Raw genomic sequence first — 12,848 nt, 5'->3', positions numbered from 1 at the left:
ATTTGCAGGGAGTCATTCGGCAACTCGATCATGGTCCAAAAATTACTGAGATATTGTTAGAATCATATCAGAACGTCAGTTGAACTTTTGGCGGTGATATCTCGCCACTGTTCAATGATTATACTGATCTGAAATTCTTTCTGTAATTTTCTGGACTACGATCAAGGACAAAACAAATATCTGTCGTTGTCGTTGTTCCATATCTACTCACACAAATGAAACGACCAAATTTTCAATTTCTGAAAGCAAATTGCAGATTTTAATCAGTATAATAGTTTCAATATACGATGGTTTGCCAGCATATTTCTAAATAACATCTCACTAAATTGATCAATTCACTTTGAAAACGTTAACAACAAATTTTTACGCACTAAATTTCACATTTCATTGTTTTCCTGACGTCTAGGGCTATTATTTGGTTGCGATCCTCGTCTATTACGTAATGAGTGTATGCAGGCTAGCATCCGAATCATGAATGCAGCTGGTACAGTAATTGTGTCTTTTGTTTCTGAATGGAAAAGTGTGTCTTGATAATAAAATCGAAATTCATATAGGAAACGTGTCGATTGCTTACCTTCCAACATCACAGCATTTCTTTGCATCAACTGCAACAAATATGAAATGACGAATGTGAATATTGAGACAGAAACCTATCACACAACTCAGTTATGGCACTTACATCTTGAGCTTTACTCTCATCAAATCGTTCCTTTTCTTCGTCCATTGGTGACCAGATTTTGATGTCGTAGTCAATACCCGAGGTCGCCAGATAAGGCAGTGTTGGATGTGGTTGCAGGCAATTTACAACATGCTGATCAGCCTCTAATAACATCACAAGTTTTCCAGTCTTTCTTTCCCAAGCGAATACGTGTCCACAATCCGAGCCAGACATTATGTAATCGTTGCCCCAGAACGTAGCCTCTTTTATCATGGTTCTGTAAAGAGCCGGGATCGATAAGCGAACCGTGCGCGATGTAAATTTGAAATTGATCAGAAATTACCTTGCATTCCGATGCCCAATAAACTTCATTTTCATATAATCAAATGTGTTGAGCTGCTCCATGTCGATGTCGCTGACATTCCAATCCATTGTCGTTGAATCGTATGGCACGATGTCAATATCACGGTTTCCACTGTTTTGATCTTGGCTACTCGAACCCGACTGTTGATTACTCTCGTCCGACATATTTGTGTCCCTTTGGCGGCTTTGTTCGTTTGTTGGTTCTGGTACGGACGAATGGGAACTGTTTGGTAAATTATCTGAAAACGGGACGATTGCGTGGCTGTAGTTTTTCTGATTGACAGTCGTTCAAAATTTACCTTGCTCAGCAATGCTTTGAAATTGTTGTACCGAATTCGCGAAATTTTGATGATCCGCTATCTCATTTCCGTGGGCGCTCAGTCCGATTCTTGTCCGCGGATCAGCCAACATTCTCGACAAAACTTCAGTCATACGATGCATTATCGTAGCCTGTAATTGAGGTCTGGCCTGTCCAACAGTGACCCTTTGCGCTTCTCGTTCCGGCCTGGCCTGCGGCCCGGTGTCTGACCAATCTCCACGCAATCTCAGTCTTCGAACGCTTGGCGATGAATCAATGTTACTTCTCTTCGAGCGCTTGGAAGATTCGTCAGGATTTTTCACATTGATTCCCTCTTTGGTTACATCAAACAAGTACAAATGATCCGATGAATAGCTGACCAACAGCTCGGACTCATCGGAACTGTATTTGATGGATGTGACACGGAAGGGACGTTTCTCCAATGACGGAATTGTGAATGTTTTGACGGGTACTGTGTAGTTATTTGTTGTCGACGAATTTGGTCCATTGAAATCAATCAGCGACAAATATCGGCGATCATATATCCGGATATGACTGTCTGAACTGCCCACAGCAATGTAATTTGAGGAAACTGGTGAGGCGCACATTGCGGTAATAGCTGACGGACACAATATCAATATATTGTCTTTGCAGCACACCTTCTGACATCTGCCAATCCAAATGAAATAAAATTAATTTTCTTGGTTATGATCGACATGCATCCCGAGAATGGTAACTCACCTCGATATTTTTCTCAAATCAAATAATCGGACAGTTCCATCCTCTCCACACGACATAAAGGAATTACTCTCAGTTGGGATGGTCAGAACTTCGTATGTGGTACCCGTACTGTGACAATTGAAATAATTTAAATTCGCCGCATTCGTATCATTAAATGGTTGACTAGTTAATTGCGTATATAGAACAATGCCATCGCCACTACAGCTGACTATGGATGTGTCGTCTATTCGATTAGAACAGGGCGGGTTTATCATTTGCAAAGATTCTATTGTCTCGTGAACACTTACTTGATTGTGGCATAAATTTTGCACTAAAAATATTTGCTCGATGGGCGGTTTTATATTGAACCAATACTCTTCCATTGTAGGGATTTGTGACAACAATTGATTGATCATCTGAGCCGGATAGAATGTATTCACCAGTGTTATTCCAAGAGATCGTATTTACACATCCTTTGTGAACCTTCAGCTGCTTGTACAAATCTAAGCGCTGCAGGTAGGATATTGAATCTGTAAAAGAGAAGCAAATTTTGGTTATTACACCATGACCAATCTAATTTGCAAATGATGAAGTGACCAAAGAAAGTAAAAGTAAGTTTCACCAGTGGAGCATACACCATTGTTTCGACTATTGCTTACTAATCAGTTAAACTCTGGATTTTCCAGTCTTCAAATTTTATAACTTTCACAGTCAATTTGGCTAATGATAATAGGTCAACCTGAGTACATTTATCATCACCAAAACTCTTTCCCAGACAGGCCAAAATCGCTTGAAAAGCCCTTTTGGCATTGCATAAAAAAAATTGACCAGTTCGGAACTGCAACATTTTTGTACGAAAAAGTTTGATTTTTTTTCGATATTGTCGTGCTTTTATCAGCTACATTGATTTTAAACTCATTCATTATATTTATTCCACATGCGATGTCGATGATAGAAGACGCATACGCCCGGTAACATTGACATTTCATATGGAATGTATTGGATTATTCGCTTAATAAGCTTGGATCGAGCGAACGATTTTTTTTAGTTACATTCCAATTCCGTCCGTGGAATATTTTGTGGAATTTGACGAAATTATTTCGTTCGTGGAACTGATGTAGGCACCTGCAGTTCTTACTAATTTCCGCGTACGAATCAAGGTACAAAGGGCATTCAAACATTTAGCTGAAGCGAAAATTATTTGTAGAACGAAAGCTCAATCCACGCCTATAATGCGGCAACAATTTACGCCAGATTGAGCTTTTCTCTACTTTGTTCATATATGTCAGTTTTTTAATTTGATGATTTTGTATGAGACTGAAAACTAAAAGTGTGATATTTCTGTTAGGAAAGTTAGGAATTTGCAAAATGCCCCAGCGTGTAATTGCTTACTTTCCAGGATATCCCGTGTAATCTACGTCTACTATGACTTCACGACTGAGAAGCTTTACCTCGTGTTTGTAGGTAAAACGTCTTACAAGAAGGAACTCCCAGGAGACAATGGTCTCGTTGGTCAGCTACTTAAAACTTACATTTTCGTTAAGTCACGGCGATGTAAAGAATGACAAAGCAATTGATTCAATCAGAAAATTAGGGGTTGATGGAATGGAAAGGTAATCATACAGGATCTACGCTTTTCTATTGCTATCTATGTCAAAGATAAATTGATTTTCATTTGGACAAATACAGCAGAAATCACTCATGTGAATAAAACGAGCCATCAGAACAGTCGGAGCGTTTGCTGTGACTGAGCCCCGTACCAACCCCTATATCTATTGCGTCTGTCCCCAAACTTTGTTCATAAGCCTTTTGCATGAAATCTGTACATCTTAGAAATTGCGTATAGCGCAATTACGAAGCCTCGTACGACGTTCCTTTCAAATGTAACATAAATTTCAAATTGACCTAAAATTTAAATTTATTGAGTATAAATACGCATAGGACCTAGTAGTGGCCAGTCCAAGAACCTAAATATAAAATTTTGTCAACAACATTCTATTCGGTGGTCGACTACCTTACAAATAAAACAAAAATTAGGAAAATCGGATCAAATTTACTCGAGTTATATGCAAAATACACTTAGGGCCGAGGAGCGGCCTTAGTCCTAGGAGCCAAATTTAAAATGTTTTTCCACCACATTCTACCACCTTTCATATAAAACGAAAATTACCAAAACCGATCAAATTTACTCGAGTTATATGCAAAATCCACTTAGGGCCGAGTAGCCTTTTACTTCTAGGGCCCTAACTCACGGTCCATTCAACCGATTTTAATAAAAAAAAATTCCTCAATTGGGATCGACAATACCTATCGTTGTATTTACATTTTCATCGTTTATTTTGCCGGAGATGTCCTCAAAAGAACTTAAAACACTTAAAACAGCCCTTACTCACGAGGGGCCGACCCGACTATGTCCATCTTCGAACTTAGCCTCACTATGAATTTTGAATTCGATTTTGAAATCGGATTTGATTTACTCAAGACGTGACGGACAGACAAAATTTATTATTTCGGATTCGTTATCTATGAACGTCGACAAACACTTTACCGTTTCCGTCTGCTTCGAATTCCATCAATTACACACGGCATCGTAATCCTATAAGCCCCTTTGTACTTCGTACGGGGCTAAAAATGTCCAAGGTCAGTTCTGAAATTGAGACATTCCCGGACATGTATATCGATCGATCCTGTAAAAAAAACGCCTGACTTTGGCATGTTGCTTTTCATTTTTCTTCACCAACTGAGTTATTTATTGTGTATACAGCGACTATAATGTCTAACTTCTACAACATCATCGAACACTTACGATGACGTATGACAATTCCTCTAAATAGAAGCATAACAGAATCAAAACTATTTTTAATCAAATCGGCAATGAAATCGATATAAGAATACGTATTATTTGAACTGCGATGTCGATGAATAGTATTCGCATTGTCCATAATCAAATCAATTAGTCAAGTTCAAGTAAACGGAGGTACTTTTCTGATAAATATTGAACAATTCAACGTCTGAATTCATCAATATAGCTCGTTCAAGTGAAAGATAGTGAGTCGTTATCTAAAGCACAGCTGAACCAAATTTCAGCGAACCACTTGAACACGTCTATGTAATCGGCTAAAACGAACGAAACATCTGGACAACAATATTATGCACCGAAAAATGTTTTAGTCATTCAGCTAACAGGTCGTGTAGTGGATGTATAAAAATGGCACCAAAACGTGCCGGCTCTTTTAGTCTAAAGAAAGCATTGATTCGTTGGTTGGAAGATAATCGTGGCATTGTGATATTCTTATTTTGCCTTCCAGCCAGTTTCATTTTTGATTTAGTCTTAGCATTTAGACTGTGGCTTAAAAATAGATTTTTCTCCGCACCATGGCAACATGATAAACGTGTCCAAGACATTCAGAGTAAAGTTCAGCTGTGGAATAAATTGCCACCGAAAGAACGAAAGCCGTTATGCACTTCACGACCCAATTGGTTAAGTTTGTCGGTGACTTTTACGAAAAAGGTAAAACATTTGTGTTTTCTATTTATAACCCATAACAATTCTCATTTTCACGTGCAGGCCCAATGCCATCAAGTACCGATTGACCTGTACGATATCTTGGAATTGGATGAAAAAAATTTAACAGTTCGCGTTGAACCTTTTGTGTCGGTTCATTCCATCACTGCGTATTTGATACCGAAAGGATATGCCTTGGCGGTTACTTTAGAGATCGGCGATGCTACTTGTGGTGGCCTAGCACTTGCAGTTGGCATGACAACGCATTCCCATAAAGTCGGACTGTACCAAGAAAGTGTTGTGTCCTACGATGTGGTGCTGGGAGATGGAAGTTTAGTTCATGTAACTGCTGACAATGAATATTGCGATTTGTTTTACTGTCTACCATGGTCCCATGGTACACTGGGATTCTTAGTGGCTGTTGAATTGAAGATTATAAAAGTGAAGCCCTATGTTCACATGCGATATGTGCCGGTAAAGAGGACATGCTACACCTTACCTTGCATAGATATAATGTAATCGTGTAATCATTAGGTGAAAGGACGTGATGCATATTGCAATATGATACGTGAACTATCCGGTGCAAATGATCGAACAAAACAAACGGCTGATTATTTGGAAGCAACTGTGTATTCGAAAGACAGGGCAGTGATAATGATTGGTAATTTTGCGGATGTTAAAACGGATGCGGACAGGAAGAAGGTAATTTATGAAATCCATTGGAAAGCTCAAACTTCACAAATTTACATATGAATGAACAGATAAATCCCGTATCCCGATGGTACAAACCGTGGTGGTTCAAATATGTCGAGACTTTTTTGCATAAGGGCGAAGGAGATGAATTCATTCCATTGGAGGATTATCTGTTACGACATAATCGGGCCATATTTTGGGTACTCGAATCAATGATACCGTTCGCCAACAATGTTGTCTTCAGGTAATTGAACAAATCGAATCCAACATCGGTTAGAGATTTTTGAAATTCCCCTTAAAACAGATGGTTATTTGGATGGCTGTGTCCACCGAAACCAGCATTCCTTAAGTTCACAACTACTCCAGCTATTCGTGCTATGACTTTCACAAAGCAAGTGTTTCAGGATATTGTATTGCCGATGACAGTTCTCGAAGATTCAATAGAAACGTCTGAACTATTGTTTGACACGTATCCCATTCTGATCTATCCTTGTCGTATTTACGATCATGGACCGAAAAAGATGGGTCAATTAAGGTAGAGAGGATTGAACAGTAACCTTTAAAAATTTACTCAAATGTTCCCAATTCGAACTCAGACCACCAAGACTGGACCAGTTTACACCAGGTACCAATTACGGTATGTTCTACGATTTGGGTGTGTATGGAACACCTGGTCCGGTAAAACGGCGACAAAAGTATGATGCAGTAAAGGCAATGCGAGCGATGGAAAAGTATGTTATGCCAATGTGTTCCGATCAAACTTTGATTGACTCCATAAATTGAACAATTTCAGGTTTACACGAGACGCAGGTGGATATCCTTTCCTCTATGCCGACATTTTCATGAACCGACAAGAGTTTGAAGAGATGTTCGATTTGACGGCATACGAATGTGTGAGGAAGAAGTATAAAGCTGTCGGATGCTTTCCACATTTGTACGACAAAGTAAGACCGGAAATTGATGTGTTTACGATCGGTAAACAATATGCGGAAGAGTTCGAATAAGAAGAATGAATATAAAATTGTTTTCGTTTCCAAAAGTCTTGTTGTTATTGTTGTAGAGTGCGACTGATGAAGGCATTGCTACAATTTTTTTTTGGGAAAGTTAATCGCATCGTCTAAATTGCCGACACGACGAGAATGTACGCTCATCTGTAACTAAAATAGCAAACAAACTCTCATACCTCACCTCGCATAACAATATATCAGTTATACACACGCAAAATTCAGCTAAAATGTTAAATCTAATAACGGATGAATAAAATAATATTTACAGCTGTGTAGCCTTGAACTTAACCAACCCGAAACCGTCGTTCGCTATGTTTCAGTATGAGTATTCAGAGTGTGGAAAGTAAAAGAGAAAAAAAAAACAATGACGTTTGCACATCAATATCGTTATTATATACGATATACGACTAATGAAACCGTCGTGAGGTTTTAATGTCAATAATTAATAAATCATAACAGTGTGTGCATCTCTGCGGAAGAAAAATCAATGCCTTCGTCTAAGTGTCGGGAGAATGTGTTATCCGTAACATTTTCAATTTTTCAAAAAAAAAAATTACGTTCTCCGCATTGAACCAGTGGACCATATGACAAACATTATTTTCAGCATTACAACAAAATCGTGTTACAATTCTCGTAAAAATTGACAATTATTTCAATTTTTCATTTCGTTTCGGTTGGCTTTAATGAAGTTGCCAACAGAATATAAATATTTAAAATGAAATAATTCTAGACATTCAAGGGCATTCACATTTGAGGATTATTTATTTGTGATGGCCAATAATTTATTTTTACATTTCATTCCGACAATTTTTTATCAATTTTTTTTTCATCAATTTTCATTCAATTATGTACACATCTCATAATCACCTTAGTCACTGCCCAGGTGTTTTATTTATATAAAATATAAAAATTCGTAATTAGATTCCAATTAAAATTGAAATTTTATGTGACAACCTCAGCTTTTCTATCTCGTATACAATGGTCACATGTTCGCTCATGGCTGTGTAGAGTAGGTAGAAGAAAACAAGAATCTTAATTGAAAATTTATTTCTGTAAGTGGGAATTGCAGTAAAAATAACAAAGAAAATTTTGCGTTTTAAAAATAAACAAGTCGTGTGTAACCACAATGCACATATAGAGATGGGTTACGAATACAAAATTCCAATCACAATCTTCCGCATCATCTAAATATATATATGTAATTTGTTCTCGGTAGCGATAAATTAGGCTATTATCAACGTTCGAACAGTAAGTAGTCGCATACACAAGTACATCAGTATGTAGATCAGTGAACAAATATTTTAGAATTAGTGTTTTCATCGGAATTATAAAAAGAAAGGTCAGAATTGGTTGAATTGGTAAGTCAAGACGTCAGCATGAGGTGGTTATTGAAATGTTTTTACATGACTCTATTTGTGACGTTATATCAATAAAGTATTATATATTGACCAGAGACCATCTGATTGTTATTTAATAAATTATAAATAATAAATTACCGGCGCGGTATTGGTGGTTTCTTTGTTAGTTCTTATGGTAACCCATGGTATCTCAAATCACGACACATAGCTATTTGGTCAGGCAAAACGTCTACCAGAATCAAGTCTTTCCAAAGCACTTCAAGCAAAAGTGCTTCTAATGACAGTTGCTAAATAGACTACTATTTTGTGTAAAAACTTGTTTGACACACTGTCGAATTTCGGTACTTTATTAGAGAACCACTCACGCTTGAAGTGCTCTGGTCTTTTTTTTAAATAACAATTTTATTATCATTCCGAGTCAATACACACGTGGAACCATCGCCTATTTTCGGGAAATCGATTTTCCACAATTTGCCTTAACTTGCCAAAATTTGCTAAGATTTTCCAAAATTTTCCGAAATTTGTTAAATTTGTTAATGGAAAATTTTGACAAATTTCGGAAAATTTTAGCAAATTTAGGAAATCAATTTAGGAAGGCCCTGTGTGGAACACTATTTGGTGTCTCCGAAAAATATTTCTCCTTTTGACAAGGAGAGGCAGTAGAATTTAGTCTTCGTTCTCTCCTCGTTAGAAGTATCTTTGAATGCGTTTGAAGTGATTGGTGCTTGTCAACGTTTGTACTCAGAATGCTTTTATCGATTACTTTCAACAGATCTGACAAATTGACTTGAGTTGCCAGCAAAAAACCTTAACCTTCTAACCTCTGAAAACCTCTATGGGTAAATCAATGTTATTATATCCCTGAAGAAGGAATATTTCAAACTTGAACCACTTATCCTACTAATACAATGACTACCTCTATGGAATTCAATAGTTTTCAGAACGTGTCTGGTCTGGATGACACCCTAGACACTTCGACAAAAAATACACAAAAAATACATGTGAATAGCGTGAATAGTGTCACATTCTAGCCTGGATGAGGCAAGGCCTTCAATTAGAACTGTGGAGTGAAAACTCAGACACAGACTAATGCCAGAGTAGTCCATTTTACAATAGAATTTAACCTTCTGACCAGGGCTATTGCGACTACCGCACAGGGACATCCATACCTGATGGACTATAATGTAAAAAAGTTGTGGTAAAAGGCGAAAAAGAACCAGGAAGAAGGATTGCGTACATTCTGAAGGTTTTTATAATTTCTTTTTAAATCAAAGATCTAAGTAAAACGACGAACGTTTTTGGGCCTCTGTACGATTTCCTGTTTAACTTAAAACTGTCCAATAATGAATTAAGAAGACCCGGCACTTGTTTCATAGCAATCAATTGTCGCTTATACTTGTGGCGTTTTCAGACAACTAACCATCAAGGACACAATTTCTTTTTGTTTTGTCAGCATTCGTCACGAATACAATGAATGAATATTTTTTGAATAGCTTATAAATGGCTCACCTTTAGTACTGTTATACAATCTGTGTCTGATAAGGTCTCCATGTATCGATTGGTTGGTGATATCTCGAAAAACACTGCCACCATTCACCATTATACACTTTGTTTTAGTTAATTTTAATTTTTTTTTAAATTTTCAATTTACTTTTTTCTTATTTCCACCAAACAAACGACGAACCACAAAGTATGACCAAATAAAAAAAAAACACTTTTGTTGTGTCCTCGTGAACTGACGAAATGATTTTATTATTTACGAATTTAGTCAGCAGTTTTTGTGTTGTTTCTGATGACTTTAAATTAAACAACAAATAAAGGCAATTTGAGTCAAAGAAAAATATGAACGAAGTGCCAGCAAACCTTAACAAGATTTGTATGCCTTTTGAATGAAAATCGTGTTCATGGTTTCAAATTATTGAGAAAATAAATATTTCGGTATAAGACGATTTAGGTGTACTTGATGCGACCGTTTTTTTTTTCTTCTCTCTTACGGCTGTGATACGCAAATTATACACCTACGAAAATCAATTTTTTTGTGTATATTTTGAATAAGAGAGATTGTGTTCGCAGTTTATATTTTTATCTTTGCAATAAAGAAAATATTTTATTTAAACAAAAAAAAAACCAAACATTCAACCGAATCACAATTTTTTATCGAATTGAATGAGCAATATCGATGATAACTTTATCAAAATATGCATTCTGGATCGATTTGATATTAATTATTCGAATTAGATAATTAGATTATGCCCGACAAAATATAAATGAACAACACTTACAACATAAATGTCTCTCTACACATTAAAAATATTTCTTTTTACTGCAACCTTTTTGACGTTTAAACATTTCACACGCACACCATACTCGTAGTCAGCTGTGAGAAACAGTGTTGCCAGCAAAGTATTCTTTTCAATAATAAATTGTTCCATGTGCTGTGCAAGTGTGTTAATGACATTGTCGCTTCTGTCAGACTGGTTATCTAAACTGGTTTTTGTGGGTTTGAATAAATTTCGTCACTAGTAATAATTGCTTTGACCCTCAGCCTAAGCAATGAACGATGCACAAGTAATTACAGGTTATGTAAATATTGGTTACGGATTTAATTAAGATACTATTTGAGGTATACATACGATACTTGATTTTTCACTGTGAGTAGTTTGTTTCAGGGAAGATGAGTTTACATGATTGTGTTAGACAATAAAAATCTTTGACTGAGTGACTGAGTGAGGGCTTAAAAATGCAGAAATACAGACGATACCATCGACGATACCTTTAAAACATTCTGTCTAAGATTTAGAATAAAAAAAGTTTTTGCTTTACCTAGGGTTGAAAGTGGCTTATTATTATACACTTAGGGAAAACAAGAAAATTGGTTTCGGTTTTGAAACATGTAATGTATATTACACACTTGTCAGGAAGAAGTCGAGGCTTGCCGAAACTGATAGTGACAAGTGTGTACTCTATTTTATCATACAAGCGAAAACGAGACAACAACATATAGACCTGAAGTGTAATTTTTGAATTATTCTTCTAGTTAAGTAATTTTGACATCCGAACACCGCGCGTATGTGATTAAATACATTACATAACTCGGGATAATGAAAAGTCTAGTTTTTGTGTGTGTATTGATCTCGGCTTCACCTCGAATCAACAAAATTTATACAAAAACTCTGCATATTTTCGGTATATTTTTCGTGAATTTTTATGTGAAATTCAACTTTTGCATGTGGTAGGAAGTAAAACAGAATACATTGGCTGCTATGTTACTTCATTAATTCGGAAACAATTGTGTGATATCAGGCAACTCGCTAGTGTATTTTTGAGCAACTTGCTTCGGTAACTGTTCTTCGAGTAGTGTAGTTTTAGACCTCGCCTTCGGCTCGGACAAACGAACTCTCCTTTTCGAAAAGACAGTTACCCAAACTGGTTGCTCAAAAACACACTTGTGATTGTGAGTTTGCTATTACCACAAAATGGTTTTGTAATTAACTGCTTTCGCAGCATCCAATGTAACTTACTTGTAGTATGAAGTAGTAAGTGATTAATGAGAGCTTTTAATTCTCTAAAGAAGACTTATTTCCCTTTCGAAGCATCATTTCCCACAGTCCCATGTAAACGTATAATCGACTATTATATTGAAGTCCTACGAATTCTCGTGAAAATTTTCGACCGATTTATGAAAGGTTATCTCTAAAAAGTGACCAATACAACATAGTCTGTTGTGACAACAATATATCGACAACACGATTTATTAACGGAATATTAATGCAATTCAGTTTAAACAATTTCTCTGCCCACATATACATTTTCGTTAGTTAGAAAGTCGCCACATTTATATTTAGGATTGAGTAACTGAAATGGAAAAAACTTTTCGGATAGAGTGTGATAAGCATCTTCACTATCAAAAATCGTGAGTAATAAATAGAAATTTTCGGCAAGTTTTCCATCATTTATTTTTGAACAGTTTCAACATGAAAGCGTCGCGAACACAATTTTTTGGCTTCAATATAGGTAAGGGCCGTTTTGAGTATAGCGACAAAAAGTACGTAAGAGTTAATGGAAAAACGGAAAGCGATAACAGCGTTGAAATTTGCGGTGTTGAAGCGAAAAAAGTCACTTACAGACCAACCATGAGACCACTGTCGACTAAACATTCTAAGAATGTTACTGTTACGTACAACGCAAATTAATAAATGATTTTTTTTCAAATACCCTACCCGGGCCTGGCAATTTTTTTTAACAA

At 36.5% G+C, this 12,848-nt stretch overlaps 2 protein-coding genes and 1 long non-coding RNA gene across 4 annotated transcripts; 2 read left to right on the top strand and 1 right to left on the bottom strand.

Moving 5' to 3' along the window:
- Positions 1-229: 229 nt before the first annotated feature.
- Positions 230-10,963, bottom strand: LOC119080514 (DDB1- and CUL4-associated factor 6-like). Of its 2 annotated transcripts, none has more exons than XM_037188927.1 (9): positions 10,885-10,963; positions 10,112-10,620; positions 2,348-2,569; positions 2,061-2,283; positions 1,321-1,988; positions 1,002-1,260; positions 680-935; positions 575-605; positions 230-508 (listed from the first exon to the last, which is right to left on the bottom strand). In XM_037188927.1, exons 2-9 carry the CDS (start codon positions 10,200-10,202, stop codon positions 378-380), a joined length of 1,881 nt encoding a protein of 626 aa, XP_037044822.1. In that variant the 5' UTR covers positions 10,203-10,620; positions 10,885-10,963; the 3' UTR covers positions 230-377. The 2 variants fall into 2 exon arrangements, with proteins under 2 accessions (XP_037044822.1, XP_037044830.1); XM_037188935.1 differs by having other exon boundaries at positions 10,112-10,337; positions 10,885-10,922.
- On the top strand, positions 5,154-7,276 carry LOC119080541 (delta(24)-sterol reductase-like). Its single transcript, XM_037188958.1, has 7 exons — positions 5,154-5,550; positions 5,608-6,018; positions 6,079-6,246; positions 6,306-6,481; positions 6,542-6,772; positions 6,834-6,968; positions 7,031-7,276. The coding sequence occupies exons 1-7, from the start codon at positions 5,248-5,250 to the stop codon at positions 7,239-7,241; spliced, it is 1,635 nt and encodes a 544-aa protein (XP_037044853.1). The 5' UTR covers positions 5,154-5,247; the 3' UTR covers positions 7,242-7,276.
- A 1,380-nt stretch (positions 10,964-12,343) lies between the features above and the next one.
- LOC119081031 lies at positions 12,344-12,832 on the top strand. Its single transcript, XR_005088419.1, has 2 exons — positions 12,344-12,515; positions 12,570-12,832. It is a non-coding gene; the product is annotated as an uncharacterized LOC119081031 (long non-coding RNA).
- Positions 12,833-12,848: the final 16 nt, after the last annotated feature.

This window comes from Bradysia coprophila, chromosome X, assembly GCF_014529535.1.
Source record: "Bradysia coprophila strain Holo2 chromosome X, BU_Bcop_v1, whole genome shotgun sequence".
In the NCBI taxonomy this organism is placed as follows: domain Eukaryota; kingdom Metazoa; phylum Arthropoda; class Insecta; order Diptera; family Sciaridae; genus Bradysia; species Bradysia coprophila.
This window is presented reverse-complemented; position numbering and strand designations above follow the sequence as displayed.